The sequence below is a fragment of the Eurosta solidaginis genome, chromosome X (assembly GCF_040869045.1).
Source record: "Eurosta solidaginis isolate ZX-2024a chromosome X, ASM4086904v1, whole genome shotgun sequence".
Lineage (NCBI taxonomy): Eukaryota > Metazoa > Arthropoda > Insecta > Diptera > Tephritidae > Eurosta > Eurosta solidaginis.
In genome coordinates, this window is record NC_090324.1 from 21777184 (window position 1) to 21800548 (window position 23365).

Genomic DNA, 23365 nt, shown 5'->3' on the forward strand with positions numbered 1-23365 from the left:
TAACTTTATGATAGAGATCCAATTTTATGTATTTGGCCTGTTGCTAACACCGAACCTTTTCGAACCTTTTCGAACCTTTTTTGACAAATATCCGTTACGGTTTTTTTTGATTTAGTCGCCAAGCCCGCGATAAAATCTATGCAATAGCTTAAAAGGTTACAACATTTCAAAAGCTTAAAATACATATATCTCAAAGCATACTTTACAGAGAAGACACATTTTTGCACCCAACGCCTGAATTGTCGTTTTCACTTATTAGTCAATTTACCTTCCATTTTGTAGTCAAAATGGACGCCAAACACATGTAGCGTTGTATGACAAGCAGTTTTCATTGAATTGGTCAAGCTTGCTTGAGATAAGTCTTACATCATCCACCGTCGATTTGTCGAGGGCTGCACCCTCCTTTGACAACTCTTCGACCTTTTTGTTACCTTTTATACCTTTATGACCAGATTAAATACAGATGTATGGTCCGGCCTGAGGATTCAAGCATGGTTAAAAATAAAATTATTAAAAAAAAAATTTTAGTCAAACGGTTTTTTTTGAAAACTATACTTACATTAAGTAATAATAACAATAAAAGCTTGAAAATAATTAGGTAAGTCCTATTATTATATAAAAGCGTTGGTTGCGTGAAATTTCGAAAAATGTAAGGCGTAGCATAACCTGATTAAGGTTCAGTTAGTCTTCCTTATACGTATATGAAAATATGATTTGTAAAGATATGAGCGGTTGATTATCAATAGAAATTTGACGCGTCTAACGATTTTATTTAATTGCCTGATCAACGCCCTAGACTGATGACTAGTACCTAGGGCCTACCTATTTATTTTCTAGCTTTTATCTAAATATTAATACGCTAACAAAATTCCATACAATCAATTGACAGGCCGTTTCGCATAGTAAGCATACGTAAAATCATATAAAAGTTACATGAATCGATTCGTATGGATCAGCCGCAGTGCATAGGGCTATTTTTGTTAACAAATATTACTCTATTTGTTTATGGTTAATAGAAAAAGTTTTTTGTAAATCCAAAAATCTTTCCAAATATCGATATTTACATTCTTCCACAAAAGCGCGTCATCTGTGGACCAATTCTATAAGTGCTCTAAGACGCAACCTACATAAGCGTACGCGCTAGATGGTGAAAGATAAAAACATGGTTTCCCATTGTTAATTCTATGTCAATTTCATTTTATATTACATAATTTTTATATTTTGATTAAGGAGCTCCATATCAAAACGTTATAATTACATTTGAAAAGTTGTAGAAAATTTAAGAAAATAAAATCAAAAAGTACAACGTCTTAAATCAAATACAAAATTTTAATGAAAAATTTAAGTAAGTTAGACCAGCTTGCTATATTTCCAAAACTTGATGCATAGACTGAGCTGAAAAAAATACAAGTTGGTCGAATTTCGACCACAGGCGATACTAGTTATTATTATTACTTAATGTAAGTATTGTTTTCAATAACACCGTTTAACTTAAACATTTTTTTTTAATTATTTTATTTTCAAGTTTTTAGTCGTTATTTAATTGCCTATTATTTCTCATTCTATTTAGTTCATTTAGCGACTCATTATTACAAGGACTCTTTCCTGACCCTTTGTTACAATCTAAGTCCTCAATACATAATCCTTCCAAAGACTTTAATCGCCTCAGCGCCACGTATGCTTGTCCTCCTCGAACTCTACTGAAATGTATGTAATATTTGTTCCAAACATAAGCCAAATCGGACCACAAATACTAGTATTTTTAAAATCTCGATCCTTGCCGCACCTATCGGATTTTTTTTTTCATAAAGCGATTTCTATGCATGTATGTATTACGTGTTCCAAATATGAGGCAAATCGGACCAAAAATACGATTTTTTTTAAATATCTCGATCTTTGCGCCCCCTGGCGGCGAATTTTTCATAGGTCGCTTTCCATTCACGTATGTATTATGTGTTTCAAATATGAGCCAAATCGGACCACAAATACGATTTTTTGAAATATTTCGATCCATGCGCCACCTATCGGAGTTTTTTCTTCTTATTATTGCATTGTCATCGGGTTCTGAACTAAGCTTGAAGCTTGTAGCTTATCGGGAAGTTACTTAAATTTTAATTACTAAATTCGTGTCGGCCGGCCGTCTTGTCAACTCAAGTTATATAAAACCGTTTAAAATTGGGTAAAGTGCCTTCAGTAACTAAAAATTTTATATTGTGAAAACATCCGAATATGTTTGTCCCATATTATTGGGTACATTTCCTTTATATATACATATATTAATCTGCATCGAAAAGTTTGATTCGTTATCTGCGCAATTATTTTTTATAGACATTCCATATATGAGGACATTGCGGTAGGAGTGTTAAACGGATATTGATTGGTTTTGGGAGGGATATAAATGAAATAAGAGATAAAAAAATTGAAGATGAATTAGAAGAGAATTAGAGAAGAAGCGAGGGTAAAGTCCTCCGCGTGCACTAGTCACAAATAAGAAAAAGCATATTTTATTTTTATGTAGAATCAAGTCACAAATAATACCTATCATAATAGAGGACCTCGTTTCAAGTCAAGGAGCAAGTCAGATCAAGAATATTATATAAAAAAATCCTCGAGTGAAAATGACTGCTGAATAACTGCTCATGAGAAATTCAGATACTTTGGCAGATGCGGTTCCAAGTCGATATAAAACATGTCAACCCGGAAGATATTGGAAGTAGCTAACTGACTACAAATGAAAAGAAAAGCTAAGTCTTAAATCCCTTGGAAATATGTCGCATCAAATTATTATTGTTACTAAATTTATTTCAGTAGTTTATAATAAAAAAAACCAGCATGTAACCCCCGATAATCGGGCGTGTTTTATTAGCAAAATATTATATGTCACACCTTGAGAGATAAAAGCTGATGATGATTTAATTTTATAAAAAATAATTTATTAATATCTATGTATATATGTATAAATACGTATCGTCGACGGCGGTAAAAGCTGCTAATTCCACTTTTCATTCAAAGCGACTTTTGATATAGATAGAAAAGAGGATGATTTCCGCACAGGACGGTAAAATAAAAGTATATGTTCAGTGTTCAGAAATCATACAAATTACTGAAAGTAAAACCTGTATCTACATCGAGAAATCTAATGTTGCGGTTCGAATATGGACTCGTCGGATATGGATTTCGTCGGGATTTCATTCGTTCGGTCAATGTTTTGGCTTGGATTCAGTTCCATTTCGGTTACAGTTTTTATACTCAGTTGAGCAGAGCTCACAGAGTATATTAACTTTGATTGGATAACGGTTGGTTGTACAGGTATAAAGGAATCGAGATAGATATAGACTTCCATATATCAAAGTCATCAAGATCGAAAAAAAATTTGATTGGGCCATGTCCGTCCGTCCGTCCGTCTGTCCGTTAACACGATAACTTGAGTAAATTTTGAGGTATCTTGATGAAATTTAGTATGTAGGTTCCTGAGCACTCATCTCAGATCGCTATTTAAAATGAACAATATCGGACTATAACCACGCCCACTTTTTCGATATCGAAAATTTCGAAAAACCGAAAAAGTGTGATAATTCATTACCAAAGACGAATAAAGCAATGAAACTTGGTAGGTGAGTTGAACTTATGACGCAGAATAGAAAATTAGTAAAATTTTGGACAATGGGCGTGGCACCGCCCACTTTTAAAAGAAGGTAATTTAAAATTTTGCAAGCTGTAATTTGGCAGTCGTTGAAGATATCATTATGAAATTTGGCAGGAACGTTACTCCTATTACTATATGTATGCTTATCAAAAATTAGCGAAATCGGAGAACGACCACGCTCACTTTTAAAAAAAAAAATTTTTTTAAGTCAAATTTTAACAAAAAATTTAATATCTTTACAGTATATAAGTAAATTATGTCAACATTCAACTCCATTAATGATATAGTGAACAAAATTCAAAAATAAAAGAAAATTTCAAAATGGGCGTGGCTTCGCCCTTTTTCAATTAATTTGTCTAGGATACTTGCCATAAGTCGAACAAAAATTTACCAATCCTTGTGAAATTTGATAGGGGCTTAGCTTCTGAGACAATAACTGATTTCTGTGAAAAAGGGCGAAATCGGCTGAAGCTACGCCCAGGTTTTATACACAGTCGACCGTCTGTCCTTCCGCTCGGCTGTTAACACGAAATTTACCGAAAATTACCAAAAACGAAAAAAATGCCATAATTCTATACCAAATACGAAAAAAGGGATGAAACATGGTAACTAAATTGGTTTATTGACGCAAAATATAACTTTGGAAAAAACTTTGTAAAATGGGTGTGACACCTACCATATTAAGTAGAAGAAAATGAAAAAGTTCTACAAGGCGAAATCAACAGCCCTTGGAATGTTGGCAGGAATACTGTTAGTGGTATTGCATATATAAATAAATTAGCAGTACCCGACAGATGATTTTCTGGATCACCTGGTCCACATTTTGGTCGATATCGCGAGAACGCCTTCACATATACATCTAAGGGCCACTCGCTTTTAAAAACCTCATTAATACCTTTAATTTGATATCCATATCGTACAAACCCATTCTAGAGTCACCCATGGTCCACCTTTATGGCGATATATCGAAAAGGCTTCCACCTATAGAACTAAGCCCCACGCCCTTTTAAAATACTCATTAGCACCTTTCATTTGATACCCATATCGTAGAGTGACCCCTGGTCCACCTTTATGCCGATATCTCGAAAAGTCGACCACCTATAGAACTAAGGCCCACTCCCTTTTAAAAAGACTCATTAACACCTTTCATTTGATACCCATATCGTACAAACAAAATCTAGAGTCACCCCTGGTCCACCTTTATGGCGATATCTCGAAAAGGTGACCACCTATACAACTACCACCACTCCCTTTTAAAATCCTCATTAATACCTTTAATTTGATACCGATATCGTACGAACACATTCTAGAGTCACCCCTGGTCCACCTTTATGGCGATATCTCGAAAAGGCGTCCACCTATAGAACTAAGCCCCACGCCCTTTTGAAATACTCATTAACACCTTTCGTTTGATACCCATATTGTACAAACGCATTCTAGAGTCACCCCGGGTCCATCGTTATGGCGATATCTCGAAAAGGCGTCCACCTATAGAACTAAGGCCCACTCCCTTTTAAAATGCTCATCAACCCTTTTCATTTGATACCCATATCGTACAAACAAATTCTACGGTCACCCCTGGTCCACCTTTATGGCGATATCTCGAAACGGCGTCCACCTATGGAACTAAGGATCACTCCCTTTTAAAATACTCATTAACACCTTTCATTTGATATCCATATTGTACAAACATATTCTAGAGTTACCCCTGGTCCACCTTTATGCCGATATCTCGAAAAGGAGACCACCTATACAACTATCAACACTCCCTTTTAAAACCCTCATTAATACCTTTAATTTGATACCCATATCGTACAAACATATTCTAGATTCACCCATGGTCCACCTTTATGGCGATATCTCGAAAAGGCGTCCACCTATAGAAAAAAGGCCCACTGCCTTTTAAAATACTCATTAACACCTTTCGTTTGATATCCATATTGTACAAACGCATTCTAGAGTCACCCCTGGTCCACCTTTATGCCGATATCTCGAAAATGCGACCACAAATACAACTACCACCACTCCCTTTTAAAACCCTCATTAATACCTTTAATTTGATACCCATATCGTACAAATACATTCTAGAGTCACCCCTGGTCCACCTTTATGGCGATATCTCGAAAAGACCTTTACCTATAGAACTAAGCCCCACGCCCTTTTAAAATACTCATTAACACCTTACACACACATTCTAGAGTCACCCCTGGTCCACCTTTATGGCGATATCTCGAAAAGACGTCCACCTATAGAACTAAGGCCCACTCCCTTTAAATACTCATTAACACCTTTCGTTTGATAGCCATATTGTACAAACCCCTGGTTCACCTTTATGCCGGTATCCCGAAAAGGCGACCACCTATACAACTACCACCACTCCCTTTTAAAACCCTCATTAATACCTTTAATTTGATACCCATATCGTACAAAGACATTCTAGAGTCACCCGTGGTCCACCTTTATGGAGATATCTCGAAAAGGCTTCCACCTATAGAACTAAGGCCCACTCCCTTTTAAAGTACACATTAACACCTTTCGTTTGACACCCATACTGTACAAACGCATTCTAGAGTCACCCCGGGTCCACCTTTGTGCCGATATCTCGAAAAGGCGACCACCTATACAACTACCACCACTCCCTTTTAAAACCCTCATTAATACCTTTAATTTGATACCCATATCGTACAAACACATTCTGGAGTCACCCATGGTCCACCTTTATGCCGATATCTCGAAAAGGCGACCACCTATACAACTACCACCACTCCCTTTTAAAACCCTCATTAATACCTTTAATTTGATACCCATATCATACAAACACATTCTAGAGTCACCCCTGTTCCACCTTTATGGCGATATCTCGAAAAGGCGTCCACCTATAGAACTAAGCCCTACGCCCTTTTAAAATGTTCATTAACCCCTTTCATTTGATACCCATATCGTACAAACAAACTCTAGAGTCAACCCTGATCCACCTTTATGGCGATATCCCTAAATGGCACCCACCTATAGAACTATGGCCCATTCCCTCATAAAATACTCTTTAGTACCTTTCATTTGATACACATGTCATACAAACACATTCCAGGGTTACTCACGGTTCAATTTCCTACTACTCATTAACACCTTTCGTCTGATACCCATATTGTACAAACGCATTCTAGAGTCACCCCCGGTCCACCTTTATGGCGATATCTCGAAATGGCGTCTACCTATAGAACTAAGGCCCACTCCCTTTTGAAATACTCATTAACACCTTTCGTCTGATACCCATATTGTACAAACGCATTCTAGAGTCACACCTGGTCCACCTTTATGCCGATATCTCGAAAAGGCAACCACCTATACAACTACCACCGCTCCCTTTTAAAACCCTCATTAATGCCTTTAATTTGATACCCATATCGTACAAACACATTCTAGAGTCACCCCTGGTCCACCTTTATGCCGATATCTCGAAAAGGCGTCCACCTATAGAACTAAGCCCCACGCCCTTTTAAAATACTCATTAACACCTTTCGTTTGATACCCATATTGTACAAACGCATTCTAGAGTCACCCCACCACGCCCTTTTAAAACCCTCATTAAAACCTTTAATTTGATACCCATATCGTACAAACACATTCTAGAGTCACCCCTGGTCGACCTTTATGGCGATATCTCGAAAAGGCGTCCACCTATAGCACTAAGCCCCACGCCCTTTTAGAATACTCATTAACAGCTTTAGTTTGCTACCCATATTGTACAAGCGCATTCTAGAGTCACCCCTGGTCCACCTTTATGCCGATATCTCGAAAAGGCGACCATCTATACAACTATCACCACTCCCTTTTAAAGCCCTCATTAATACCTTTAATTTTATACCCATATCGTACAAACACATTCTAGAGTCACCCCTGGTCCACCTTTATGGCGATGTCTCGAAAACGCGTCCACCAATAGAACTAAACCACACGCCCTTTTGAAATACTCATTAACATCTTTCGTTTGATACCCATATTGTACAAACGCATTCTAGAGTCACCCCTGGTCCACCTTTAATGGCGATATCACGAAAAGGCGTCCACCTATAGAACTAAAGCCCACTCCCTTTTAAAATGTTCATTAACCCTTTTCATTTGATACCCATATCGTACAAACAAATTCTGGAGTCAACCCTGATCCACCTTTATGGCGATATCCCTAAATGGCGTCCACCTATAGAACTATGGCCCACTCCCTCATAAAATACTCTTTAATACCTTTCATTTGATACACATGCCATACAAACTCATTCCAGGGTTACCCTCGGTTCAATTTCCTACATGGTTATTTTCCCTTATGTTGTCACCATAGCTCTCAACTGAGTATGTGAATTTCGGTTACACCCGAACTTAACCTTCCTTACTTGTTTATAATAATATCAAAATTTAACTGTCTTGCCAAAACGCATTCAACACAAAGCGTGGCGTGGCGTCCTGAAGCTCGCTCTTGAGATGAACAAGATCTGTGAAAGTTTTTGATTCCTGCAAGGAATCTGAATGAACATTCTGCACTAGCTACAGTGACGGGTATAGTGCAAAAGATACGTGAAGCAACACAAATGTTGGGGAAAATTGTATCCAGATTTGGAACGATGTAGATGGCATTTAGCAATTCCAATGGTGACAGACCTTTATCAAAATCTGCTTCGTAAATGTGTTTCAAATGAATTATTTCGCATTCTAAGCTTTAAGAAATGTCCGACTTGTGTTTTTCGACAAATTTTGCTGCGCTCGCCCAAACCGTAGTTTCATCCATGTGTTAAAATTGCCACAAAAAGGAAACCGTCTCGTTCAAATTTCTCATAGCTGCAAATCGTTCAGTAATGCCAGTCATTACCGAATCAACGATCACCAGGAATGTATTGTTTTTAAAATCAGACTCTGAATCATCCATAATCATCTAATTTAAATTATCTTCAGAACGTCTTTTGGGTTTTCTCTTTCGATTGTCCGGAAACTTTGGCGAGATGTTCAATTGAATAGCAACTGTTTTGCATTCGTTTAAAATTGTTTCCCATTGGTTCCTGATCAACTTCAAATCAGCTAATAACTCATCTAGATGTCGGACCTCAACATCTATGGTGGCGTCTCTAGCTTGGAGTACGACGTTTCTTTCATTAATGGTTCGCAGTATTTTGAACCAAATTGAGGACAGCAAGATACATTCGAACTTGTTGATGTACTTGCGAATGCCGGTAACATCTCCGTATGCTTGTGCTGTCAAATTTAACTTAAGTAATGCGTTTAGCGCTTGTGTTAATCCTGGAACATAGTTTGCGAATGGTCTGATATTGTATAAACACTGTCTACTCATTAACGGGCCCACGTTTTGGCCTATATCTCGAGACCCTAGTCACTCAGGGGTATGGAAATTACTCTCTACTGAAGCACTCATCAACAGCTTTCATTTTTTATCCATCTTCTATAAACACATTCTAGGGATACCAGGGTCCACGTTTCGTCCTATACCTCGAGACCCTGTACGTCGATCCCAACCAAACCTATATAGTAACCACCGAGTGAGTTATACGCAACTTATGTAAAAGTTTGAATAAAATCGACCTATGCATCTCTTCAAACACCGGCAACCAACTAACACACATTTTAGCCTTTCTTCTTATATATATAGATTTTTATTTTTCACACTTCACTATAATATTTAGACGAAATGCAGATATTCGTTGCTTTTGAAATTCGGCTTAAAAATTCCACAATTGATCAACTAAAGGCTCTCCTGAATTAAAAAAAATGTCTTTGTACCTCTAAATCGCGGGTCCCCTCAGAAACCCCGGGCCCGGGGGGAATCCCCCCATTACCCATCCCCTCTCGTTGGGCCTGTGTACATGAGTATGTTTGTATCGTCAACAATGATTTGACTATTTGTAAATACTAGTACGTAACCCCCGATAATCGGGTGTGTTTTGTTAGCAAAAAATTATATGCTACACCTTGAGAGATAAAAGCTGATGATGATTTAATTTTATAAAAAATAATTTATTAATATCTATGTATGTGTGTATAAATACGTATCGTCGACCCAGCGGTAAAAGCTGCTAAGTGCACTTTTCACTCAAAACGATTTTTGATATAGATAGAAGAGAGGATGATTTCTGCACAGGACGGTAAAATAAAATTATATGTTCAGTGTTCAGAAATCATAAAAATTACTGAAAGTAAAACCTGTATCTACATCGAGAAAGCTAATGTTGCGGTTCGAATATGGACTCGTCGGATATGGATTTCGTCGGGATTTCATTCGTTCGGTCAATTTTCTGGCTTGGATTCAGTTCCATTTCGGTTACAGTTTTTAGTTTATATTTCGATTCTGATTTTGTTTCCGGTTTCGGCCCCACCTTCGGTTTTTCATACGATTTTATTTTCGGTTCGGGTTTTACTTTCAGTGAATTTTGCTTTTGGTTCCGTCTTCGGTTTCTTATACCATTTTGGTTTCGAATTCGGATAGAAAATAAAACTAAAATCAAAATCAAAATCAATCGAAATCGGACTCGAAATTAAAAATTTAAACCGAAGCCGATTTCGATAATCGACATATGTATGTATCTTACAGTGTCATAATCATGCTCATAAACAACTTACAGTCAGCAAAGATCTTTACACATCAAAAATACTTAGCGTAAATACAATGCAGAGCAGAAATTTTGAGCCTGTTTTTTTCAGTGTGACAAAACCGACACCTGCATCCCATTGCATTTACCTGTTCTCTTCTACCACTTAAAGAAGTAAGCCCTCTGCGAACTCTTCTTGGTCGTCATCTAAATATATACAGGTACCTTGCTTTTCTTAAAACTTATAATTTCACTTTCTAATTTGCGCTGTTAACGTTGTTTTGAGTGAATTTTCAATTCCAATTCAATTGTCATTTCATACCAATTATTGCCATCCCACCAAAATTTTGAAAGAAATTCGCAGCAGCTTAAATTATACGAATAAGAGAGTCAAAACAAAACAAAATTAGATAAACACGAAATACATAGCAATGGAATAGAAGATCGCTCATAATTGGTGCAAGTTGCATGCTTCGACAAAAATCCAATCAGAGTTTCAAATGTACATACTTTATGTATGCACATACAATACTGTGCTTATTAGAAAAGAGAGCTAAACAATGCAATTATTGAGAGTCCAAACATACATATGTATATGGGTATGTTTGTACCGTCAACAATGATTTGACTATTTCTACATATACTTATATTGGCGCTTCAAAATTACAAATTGATTAATACGGTGAGATTTTTAAATAAGTGAAATACCCATATTTTCTTTATAAAAATACTTCATTTACTTCGGTATTACATAAATGTTATGGTCGCGCTGCTTCGCTTCGATGCTTTGACAGCGCGGCGTTTGCTTTGCCGCTTTGAAGCGACAAAAGCGTTCAGTTGTTATAATATTCAAGGCATTTTGTTCGAATGAAAAGAAACTCAAAGGGGCTCTCGTTAAGGAAGTTTTCGCATATTCTCGACCGCGCGGGTCATATTTTCTTTGCGAAGCCTGATTGCCAAAGTGATAAGTCCACAATTATATATGTAGGACACATGATTCAATCACAAGAGGTTTGCTCTGTAGAATAGAACTGATATCCATATACAATAGGATTTTTTTCCTTTTTTTAAGTTTAATTATAAAGGCTTTTCTACTCAGATTGTAAAGAATAACTTAAATTTTTGTTCCACTTTACTTTTACTTTTGGTTAAACCATGTAGGCTACTGAGTGGGATATCGCCCTATCTCGAATGCCGTTTCGAAGATGCCCAATCTCAGAAACCTTTCCAAAAACGCCTTATATCAGATTTTGTTTGAAGAACGCCCTATATCAGAATTGGGTTGGACAACGCCCTGTCTCAGGATTTCTTTAAATGGCCTTAATATATGTATTTGGGGCAAAGCCGTTTATGAAAAAAAATTCTATGATGTGCGTTCTTCAACCGAATTCTGAGAGAGAGCATTTTTGAAATAAATTCTAAGACGGGACGTTGTTTATCTGAATTCTGAGAAAGCAAGCTTTTGAAGAAAATTCTTATATAGGGCGTTTTGAAATAAATTTTCAGGCAAAACAGTTTTGAAACGACAGCGCAAGTAAGGTGATACTCCAGTCATTCGTTCATAAACGACCTTATCCTCTTCAAAAGGCAAAGGCTTCCTTAACCAATTTACATTTTTATAGTTTTCTGCAAATATGCTTATCAATAGCTTTCTTCTGATGTATATTTAATTTCTGTCCGTATTGTAGTTTAGCCTAGTTAAGCGTCGTGTTTTAGAATAATACTATATGCCTTTCTTCGCTTTGAAGCTACCAAAGTGTTTATGTGAATCGGACATATTATAAAATGAAAATGTAAATATGTATGTAGTAAGTACATATTGTAACGAATTTACCTGCAATACTTTTATTTGCAACCCTCTGCTAAGTTCGAATCACTAAACTGTTGAATAAATAACTCCAATTTGTAATAATGCAAAATGGCCTTTATTAAAGTACTTCACAATAACACTCAAACTGTGCAACGAATAGCTTGCTTAATAACCAAACTGATTGATAGCTCAAATGAAACTCTACTATTCAAAATAATACTGCTCTTGCCCGCTAGATAGCGTCTTAGTCGAAACTGCTTGACAACTCCAATCAAACTGAATTCCAGCGCCTCTACAATTGCCGCCTTTTATACTCTTTGATTTCAACCTTCGCATCTTCTAGGCGCTTCGAGAATCTACTAGTCCAGCAGCTCTCAAACTTCTCAGCTGTAACTACAATTGCACAATTTTATAGTTTTTCTCATTGCATACTTATAGGAGTATCTCAGATATATGCATGTGTTTGTGCATTGACTCTCCGCTGCTCGTATACGTACATGGTACATATGTGTAGACGCAATTATTGTTTCGTTTATGTAGATACACAATGATTGATCTATGGATGTGAATTCACGTCACTGCTTAGCATCGGCTTAGAGACGATAGCATCGCTCAGTGCTACTAACATTCGTTACAATATGATTTTGTGCTAATTGGAATTTGACTCTACAAAAAAAATGCAGGGGTAAATAAGCAAATTTTAAACGCTAATATCTCATGAACAAATTAACCAATTTAAATTTTTATAATTTTGTGCAAACATGCTCATGAAAAGCTTTCATTTCATATATATTTCATTTATGTACGTATTGTAGTTTAGCCTAGCTAAGCGCCGTTCTTTTAGAATAATACTATTGATAAAAAATGTGTGCTAAAAGTAGTTAAAACGACAAATGTATTTGTATCTTTACAGTGATTTGTGCTCAAGGCTTGATAGCGAAGGATAAAGGTGGAACCAGTGACCCTTACGTAACTGTGCAAGTTAGCAAGGTTAAAAAACGAACACGCACTATGCCACAGGAGCTAAATCCTGTATGGAATGAGAAATTTCATTTGTGAGTATCCGTTTTAATTAGTAAATGAATCTTAGGTTTTGCCAAGTGTATTGTTTACTTCTGGGGTCTACGCACACTGTGACTTTTTACTGGTTTAAGATGCTTAGGATATTTAAGTTCTTCGAAAATTTATATTTTTTACCATGATTCAATCATTAGAGGTTTGCTGGGCTGGCAACATTTTTGATAATTGCAGCCATCTTGCTCCCAAATCGAATTGACACCCATTAATTGTGTTGTTTCTTTGCAAATGTAAGAAAAATGTTAGTAGTACAAATAGGAGGCGAACAATTTACATTTGCCCTGTACGGGCATAATTCCCTTAATTCTCTAGTATTACTTTTTTCGAATCTATGGTAAATTAATTAAATAAACCTGGATTTATTCGTGTACTAAACAAAGGAAATTTAGAAAACTGGACAATAAAATCGACTAACTTAAGTATTTATTGAATAGTTTTTATATTTGAAATATTATTTATATACTTACATGAAACGTTCGGACCTCGTGACATAGTATCAAACCAACGTAGTCTGAGTATTCCAAACTAATGGTTCATCTGTAGCGATTACATGAATCGGATAAGAGCTTTCGAAACCTAAACTTTTAAGACATGCGTGGTTCCAGGGGTGGGGGAACTTTTTTTGTATTGATTGTAATGAAGTATATAATACAAATCTACATATGAGTTTCTTATCACGAAACGGATTTTTACTAATTTTTAATTTTTCTTGCTTTTTTACGTTCTAGGGGGGAGGGAACTTTTTTTTTTTTTGAATATATATAATAATAACGTAACTTAAATTAATTTTATTTTTTTTAATTAACTTAAATTAAGACAATCAACTATTTTTATTTTATTTTTGCGTGTAACTTGCGACCGCTGAGTTAAGTATCCCATGTCAGCTACCGGTTCGAAATCACTCTATTTCCAAATTTTAAATAAAAACTGAATAATTTCCCCAAAACCTGTTGGCATTAACAAAATTAGTATCACTAGTAATAAGTATACTATTAAGGTAGTTTTCTACTACTTTCGCTGAAGGAGATTAAATTATTCCCCGTTTTGCATACTTCGTAAAAGCAACCCGTCCCGATTTTTAAATTTGTCAAAGCTGTACCAGTTTGGTAAATGAATCATTATTTTTTAGTATGTTATATCAAATTTCCTAAATTTTACGAAAATCTGGTCTATATGTACCAAAATAGTAATTTTAAGGAAACCGCTTACAAACATAAGTCAGTGCATAAATTGAAAATGTTTACTTTGTGAACTGAATATCGGTATGAAAGTTGTCAGACAATAACATTTTATCGAGTCAAAATTAAAAAAAAAATTGAGGTAGCGTATTAATAATAAGTATTACACCATTACTACTTCCATATGTATTCAATATGAAAAGTCCTACTTGTATGGGAGGTAACACACCCCTCCCTTAACCCTATTTTTTGTTAGAATTAACCTCATATGAATTTTAAATAATTTTCAGGATTCTGCCATGAATACTTCTAGAGATATGTTGCATAAAAATTTCACTATTCCGCATTACCAAAACCAAAATTGTTGTATATTCACCTTACCTCACTCACACCTTACCGAACATGCTATCTACCTCCGGTAGATATGTGCATCACTTCAAACTTTATTAATTTAAGATTAATAAGTGATAAAATGGGTAGACTTTTTTTAGTTAATTCAATTGTTTCTAGAAAGTAGTTATATCTGAGTGCAAAATGAATTATTAACTCTAAAACATTCTGCTTCTTCTTCTTGCATTTACCACTGTAAATTATCAGCACATTCATGAACAAATCTTATTTGTTATATATACATAATTGGATTATATATGCGGGTGTAAACCCGCATTTTGTAGTGTCAAGCAACACTAATGAGTTGAATATTGATTCAATTGGAAAATATTTGATGTTGGGTCTTGAACCCAAGACATTCGGTGTGAAAGGCGGAACTGCGGCATGATGTTCACAAATGTGATTACTCAATACAACGATATTATATATTTATAATATTTTTCCGAAAAGTGTTCACACTGCACTTTATGTTTTTGTGTGCATTTTGTAAAAAAAAACTAAAATTTTTGTATTAATATTGGAATATATTTTATTAAGTAACGAAAGAGAAATAAAATAGGCTATAAAGTGGCTTATACAGTCTTAATTTAAAACAAGTAGGGAAGGCTAAGTTCGGGTGTAACCGAACATTACATACTCAGCTGTCAAATTACAGCTTGCAAAACTTTCACATTACCTTCTTTTAAAAGTGACCGGTGCCACGCCCATTGTCCAAAATTTTACTAATTTTCTATTCTCCGTCATAAGGTCAACCCATCTACCAAGTTTCATCGCTTTACCCATCTTTGGTAATGAATTATCGCACTTTTTCGGTGTATCGAAATTTTCGATATCGAAAAAGTGGGCGTGGTTATAGCCCGATTTCGTTCATTTTAAATCTGAGGTGTGTGCCTAGGAACTTACATACCAAATTTCATTAAGATACCTCTAAATTTACTCAAGTTATCGTGTTCACGGACAGACGGACGGATTGACATGGCTAAATGAATTTCTTTTTTCGCCCAGATCATTTTGATATATAGAAGTCTACACCTATCCCGATTAGTTTATGTCGTTACGGGGTACCGTTATGCGAACAAAATTAATATACTCTGTGCTCTGCTCAGCTGAGTATAAATATTAGAATTTGAAATAATAATGCAAAATATTTGTTTTTGGGTCACAGAAATCTGCTGTTGGCCAAGAATCGAGTAGCTCTACTGAAAACGATATCTCTTCCTCGCTTTGAATTGTGTAAACAGCCAACAATTGCAATGCCAAAACGTGTAAACCACTTAATGTGCCACCTTGTAAAATGGAATCTAGGAAGGAAGGTTAAGTTCGGGTGTAACCGAACATTACATACTCAGTTGAGAGCTATGGTGACAACATAAGGGAAAATAACCATGTAGGAAAATGAACCGAGGGAAACCCTGGAATGTGTTTGTATGACATGTGTATCAAATGAAAGGCATTAAAGAGTATTTTATGAGGGAGTGGGCCATAGTTCTATAGGTGGACGCCATTTAGGGATATAGGCATAAAGGTGGATCAGGGTTGACTCTAGAATGCGTTTGTACGATATGGGTATCAAATGAAAGGTATTAATGAGTATTTTAAAAGGGCGTGGACCTAAGTTCTATAGATGGACGCCTTTTCGAGATATCGCCGTAAAGATGGACCAGGGGTGACTCTAGAATACGTTTGTACGATATGGGTATCAAATGAAAGGTGTTAATGAGCATTTTAAAAGGGAGTGGGCCTTCGTTTTATAGGTGTTCGCCTTTTCGAGATATCGCCATAAAGGTGGACCAGGGGTGACTTTAGAATTTGTTTGTATGATATGGGTATCAAATGAAAGGTGTTAATGATTACTTTAAAAGGGCGTGGGGCTTCGTTCTATAGGTGGACCCCTTTTCGAGATATCGCCATAAAGGTGGACCAGGGGTGACTCTAGAATTCGTCTGGGCAATATGGGTATCAAACGAAAGGAGTTAATGAGTATTTTAAGAGGGAGTGGGCCTTAGTTCTATAGGTGGATGCCTTTTCGAGATATCGCCATAAAGATGGACCAGGTGTGACTCTAGAATGCGTTTGTACGATATGGGTATCAAATGAAAGGTGTTAATGAGTATTTTAAAAGGGAATAATCCTTAGTTCCATAGGTGGACGCCGTTTCGAGATATCGCCATAAAGGTGGGCCAGGGGTGACTCTAGAATTCGTTTGTGCAATATGGGTATCAAACGAAAGGAGTTAATGAGTATTTTAAGAGGGAGTGGGCCTTTCTGGACCAGGGGTGACTCTAGACTTTGTTTGTACGATATGGGTATCAAACGAAAGGTGTTAATTAATTTTTTTTAAAAGGGAGTGGGCCTTCGTTCTATAGGTGTTCGCCTTTTCGAAATATCGCCATAAAGGTGGACCAGGGGTGACTCTAGAATGAGTTTGTACGATATGCGTATCAAATTAAAGGTATTAATGAGAGTTTTAAAAGGGAGTGGTGGTAGTTGTATATGTGAAGGCGTTTTCCAGATATCGACCAAAATGTGGACCAGGGTGACCCAGAACATCATCTGTTGGATACCGCTAATTTATTTATATATATAATACCTGCCAAGATTTTAAGGGTTTTTTATTTCGCCCTGCAGAACTTTTTCATTTTCTTCTACTTAATATGGTAGGTATCACAACCATTTTATAAAGTTTTTTCTAAAGTTATATTTCGCGTCAATAAAGCAATCCAATTACCTTACCATATTTCATCCCTTTTTTCGTATTTGGTATAGAATTATGGCATTTTTTTCATTTTTCATAATTTTCGATATCGAAAAAGTGGGTGTGGTCATAGTCGGATTTCGTTCATTTTTCATGCCAAGATAAAGTGAGTTCAGATAAGTACGTGAACTGAGTTTAGTAAAGATATATCGATTTTTGCTCAAGTTATCGTGTTAACGGCCATGCGGAAGGACAGACGGACGACTGTGTATAAAAACTGGGCGTGACATCAACCGATTTCGCCCATTTTCACAGAAAACAGTTAACGCCATAAAATCTATGCCCCTACCAAATTTCAAAAGGATTGGTTAATTTTTGTTCGACTTATGGCGTTAAAAGTATCCTAGACAAATTAAATGAAAAAGGGCGGAGCCACGCCCATTTTTAAATTTTCTTTTATTTTTGTATTTTGTTGCACCATATCATTACTGGAGTTGAATCTTGACATAATTTACTTATATACTGTAAAGATATTAAATTTTTTGTTAAAATTTTACTTTAAAAAAAAAATTTTTTTTAAAAGTGGGCGTGGTCCTTCTCCATTTTGCTAATTTTTATTAAGCGTACATATAGTAATAATAGAAACGTTCCTGCCAAATTTCATCATGATATCTTCAACGACTGCCAAATTACAGCTTGCAAAATGTTTAAATTACCTTCTTTTAAAAGTGGGCGGTGCCACGCCCATTGTCCAAGATTTTACTAATTTTCTATTTTGCATCATAAGTTCAACTCACCTACCAAGTTTCATCGCTTTATCCGTCTTTGGTAATGAAATATTGGACTTTTTCGATTTTTCGAAATTTTCGATATCGAAAAAGTGGGCGTGGTTATAGTCCGATATCGTTCATTTTAAATAGCGATCTGAGATGAGTGCCCAGGAACCTACATACCAAATTTCGTCAAAGTTACCTCAAAATTTACTCAAGTTATCGTGTTAACGGACGGACATGGCTCAATCAAATTTTTTTTCGATCCTGATTATTTTGATATATGGAAGTCTATATCTATCTCGATTCCTTTATATATGTACAACCAACCGTTATCCAATCAAACTTAATATACTCTGTGAGCTCTGCTCAACTGAGTATAAAAAGTGTTGCCTCTTGCTATACATATTTGTTTTCATGTACTTTCACAGTATATTTTACAATATAGCTATGTAAAAACGTATGCATGTATGTACATATGTATATACACATCGTCCCGTTTATTCGTTAACATCGTATCTACGAGTGACACATTTTCGGTAAAGCCATGGCGGAACCATACACGGTGGCAGCATGGTGACATACCTACAAACATAAATAAAAATTCCATGTACTTCGTTTTTGCAAATTCGATGGACAAATGTCAAAATCGTACTGCGCCGGAAGTTGATGTATCAAATTAAATAAAAAAAGTTTATATTCAGCTGTCCCATGCTGCCACCTTGTATCGTTCCGCCATGGGTAAAGCGATGAAAACCAACTTTTAAATTTCACCACAGACACTGGTGAGTTTTTCGGCGATGACAGCGTTACCACTTTGGCCAGAATCGCGAATAAAACAACTGGTAAAGATTTTCGGTTACATAATGTTCTGGGTACTATTTTACCGGTAACGCTAAGAATCGGGCCGTTAGGCAAATTTGCTGATACTGCATTTCCCACAAACGACACAAATCAACACAAATATGAAGGTACATATTTGTGTCGATTTGTATGTAGATATGTAAGTATGTATAGTAGGTCGGGTCGATTTGTGGGGAGGCAAAAAAATCGCCCATTGCTCTGTGAATGTATTCTAGGGATCAAAATAAGAAACCTTACCGATTGAACCATACCTCTAAAACGAATTCTGGTGTCCCCCAATTTGGGTCGAACTTTTTGGTAGTGGCAAATTTTGAAAAATCCCACTTTGACCCATTTAGAGTGCTCCAATCGAGTCCAAATGTATGACCGACCCCCACTAACTTTGGAGGCCCGACCCACCGATGCCAGTGGTACACCCCCTGGAACCCCCTGGGGGTTCACCATACAAACATTTCAAAAAATAGCCGGTTTTGCACTTTACATGAAAAAATCAGCGAAATGCCTATGTTTTTTTCTTTTTGGAGTTTATTTTTCTCTTTAGAAATTTATTTAGTCAGAACATATGTAAATGAAAAAATGAATTTAACTTAGTAATTGAAAAGAAATTAATTATTAGAAATTAGCGTTTTTACAACCCTTTTAAAACCAAGGCATCACTGTGAGGGAATTGCATGTCGTAAACATAGATGTGTGGATTTTTTATTCAACCGTTTTAAAAAATGAAGGTATCACTGTGATACAATTGCAGATCGTAAAATTGCTTGTGTGGTTTTTTTTAAGCCACCACAAGACACAGCAGGTAGAATTGAAATTACCATTTCATTCTTATTACCTCGTCTCGTAGACGTTTTGTGAATGCATTAAGTCGTTGTGAAGAACTCAAAGTGTGAAGTGCTAATTTCATATAAAAAATATTTCAAAAAAAATAATAAGTGAAGTAACCATCCAAATCAAAAAGTTTACAATGAATCCACAATCCTCTACAACGCAAGATGAAGCAACTATATCAACAACTATCGAAAACCCAATGAGTCATATACCCAAGCATGATGTTACTGTTTTTGGTGTGTCTACTGATTTAACTGATCTTAATTTACCAACCCATCTGGATATCTTGAGATATTATTTTTACTTAAGCGAACGTGCTAAAACAGAACAAAAAAAGTTTTCCCATAAATCATTCACTATTCAAGTACAAGATAAGTTGATTGGAATTTGGTAAAAACTTGGTATGGAAATAATGCAGAAAAAAAGTGTATTTAATAAATTGAATAAATTGCTTGACAAGTATCAAGAGCAAATCAAGAGAAGAAACAACACCCAACAATTTACAGAGTATGTAAAATCTCTGGAAACAATTTTTTACATTGGAACATGTAAATGCGATTTGAAGGCAGCTCCATGGGCATTCGGCTGGGATCCCGAACGCCTCAAAGGGTTCATGCACGATCATCATAATCAGAGAAGACTAACAATGGATGCATTTATGATGGAAACTGAAGAGCAAGGAGCAACGTCTATGTCATCAATGCCAACATACCAAGATGCCGATGATTCAACATACGCACCGCAACCGGCTCATGAAGATATGGATAGAATAGCAAGTTCACAATACACAGAGAGATACGATTGTCTTAACTTTGCCTTGGTATGTGACAGATTTGGTGTGCCTGAAAGAGTAGAATCAGCATTGGGAACCGCTCTTTTGCAAGATTTTAAAATTAATGAAAAATAAATAAAAATGATAAGCATGGGAAACCTCTCATCATGGATAAATCGAAAGTTCGCAGAGAAAAAGAGAAATACAGACAAGAAGTGCTTCGCAAACGGTTAGATGATACCAATTTGTTAGCGTTTTCATTCGATGGCAGAAAAGATGATACTTTAACGATAGATAAAATTGATGAGAAGTATCATACTATGATGGTAAAAGAACCTCATCTTGTTATTTTGAGAGAACCCAATTCTGAATTCATTGGTTACGTAAGACTGGAACATGAAATCGCTGAATACAAAACAACTAAAATAAATGGTTTTTTCAACGATAAGAATATATCACTGGATACATTAATTGGAATATGCACTGACGGCGAGACAACAAACGCTGGCCCACACGGTGGAATTATACGACGATTCGAATTGCTGTTAAAAAGACCATTGCATTGGTTCGTTTGCCTTCTACACTTCAGCGAACTTCCGTTTCGGCATTTGTTTGAAGCTTTGGATAAATCAACCAGCACTGGACCAAGATCGGCAACCGGAAAACTGAGCCGTCAAATCGAAACTTGTGCTATCACTCATTTATTATAATTGTCAACCATTTTTAATTATTTTGTTATTATATATTTTCAGGTGGTGGACGACTTCCAGAAAATTGAGTTGCAAAATATGCCCCCTGCTCCAGAAAAATAGAATTTTCCACCGATTCGAAGTACTTATACGACATGGTCCATGCAATTTATAGCGGCGTGGTTCCGGTGGATCTGGCTAACATCAAACCAGGGAAAATTGTACATTCTCGGTGGCTCACCAAGGCCGCTAGATTATTGCGATTATATGTGACAACGGAAAATCCAGATGCAAATTTAAGAATTCTGGTTGAATTTATAATTAAATGTTATGTGCCAATGTACTTCAATATCAAGTATTACAGCTCTGTCGTGTACGCAGTGCATTATTTTTCAAGTTCATTGGTTGGTCACGATTTCTAGAACCTCGTTTACGCAAAATTGGGTTCTCTCAAAATAACAAGATGAGGTTCTTTTACCATCCTAGTATGATACTTCTCATCAATTTTATCTATCGCTAAAGTATCATCTTTTCAGCCATCGAATGAAAACGCTAACAAATTGGTATCATCTAACCGTTTGCGAAGCAATTCTTGTCTGCATTTCTCTTTTTCTCTGCGAACTTTCGATTTATCCATGATGAGAGGTTTCCCATGCTTATCTTCAATTTTAAAATCTCGAAAAAGAGCGGTTCCCAATCCTGATGCTACTCTGTCAGGCACACCAAATCTGTCACATACGAAGGCAAAGTTAAAACAATCGTATCTCTCTGTGTATTGTGAACTTGTGCTTCTATCCATATCTTCTTGAACCGTTATGTTGATCGTGCATTAACTCTTTGAGGCGTTCAGGTACCCATCCGCATGCACATGAAGCTGTCTTCAAATCGAATTTACATGTTCCAATGTAAAAATTCTTTCCAGACATTTTACATACTCTGTAAATTTTTGGGTGTTCTTTCTTCTCTTGATTTGCTCTTGATACTTGTTAAGCAATTTATTCAATTTATTAAATACACTTTTTTTCTGCATTATTTCCATACCAAGTTTTTCCCAAATTCCAATCAACTTATCTTGTACTTGAATAGTGAGTGATTTAAGGGAAAACTTTTTTGTTCTGTTTTAGCACGTTCGCTTAAGTAAAAATAATATCTCAAAATATCCAGATGGGTTGGTAAATTAAGATAAGTTAAATCAGTAGACACACCAAAAACAGTAACATCATGCTTGGGTGTATGACTCATTGGGTTTTCGATAGTTGTTGATGTAGTTGCTTCATCTTGTGGTGTAGAGGATGGTGGATTCATTGTAAACTTTTTGATTTGGAATGGTCACTTAACTTATTTATATTTAAGAATTCATGAGCTTAACACCGGCTTCTAATAATTGAATTTCAACTATTATGTTTTCTAAGAGAAACTGAAAAGAAAGAAACGTTTACTGGCATATTGCGATGGACCCATTTCGAAAACCGCCAACGTAATCATCATCAGGCAATTTTGTAATGTTATCAAAGGTTTCACCGGGATTCGAACCGTGAATCACATGGTGAAACTGCAGTGGCCTTTAACCACTAGGCCATCCTGCTGGTATTTGTTTTCATGCTTAATTCAGTTTTTCTCATTTATACACTAACAACACAATTGAGACATTTTGTTTCTATATTGATTTGTGTGCCATGTAGATTTGTTTTTGTAAAGTTCTTCTTCGTTGCGAATGAGAAGCTTTGTAAACTCGGGCTCAGTTGTACATATTTATGTATGTTTGTTTAATGGTGTGTTCAGTTTATACTTGTTCAGTTTATACATGTTAGTGTAAAGATGAGCAAAAAACTGAATTAAGCATGAAAACAAATACCAGCAGGATGGCCTAGTGGTTAAAGGCCACTGCAGTTTCACCATGTGATTCACGGTTCGAATCCCGGTGAAACCTTTGATAACATTACAAAATTGCCTAATGATGATTACGTTGGCGTTTTCGAAATGGGTCCATCGCAATATGCCAGTAAATGTTTCTTTCTTTTCAGTTTCTTTTAATAAACATAATAATTGAAATTCA

The 23365-nt window shown here is 36.0% G+C and overlaps 1 protein-coding gene across 6 annotated transcripts in view; it reads left to right on the forward strand.

The window, feature by feature from the left end:
• The window catches only part of unc-13, a 4182017-nt gene that overhangs the window by 1745586 nt on the left and 2413066 nt on the right, over positions 1-23365 (forward strand). For all 6 annotated transcript variants that reach the window (XM_067757836.1, XM_067757834.1, XM_067757838.1 and 3 more), the window contains exon 10: positions 12960-13101. In XM_067757836.1, the coding sequence (XP_067613937.1) occupies positions 12960-13101 (142 nt within the window). The remainder of the gene's footprint in view (positions 1-12959; positions 13102-23365) is intronic.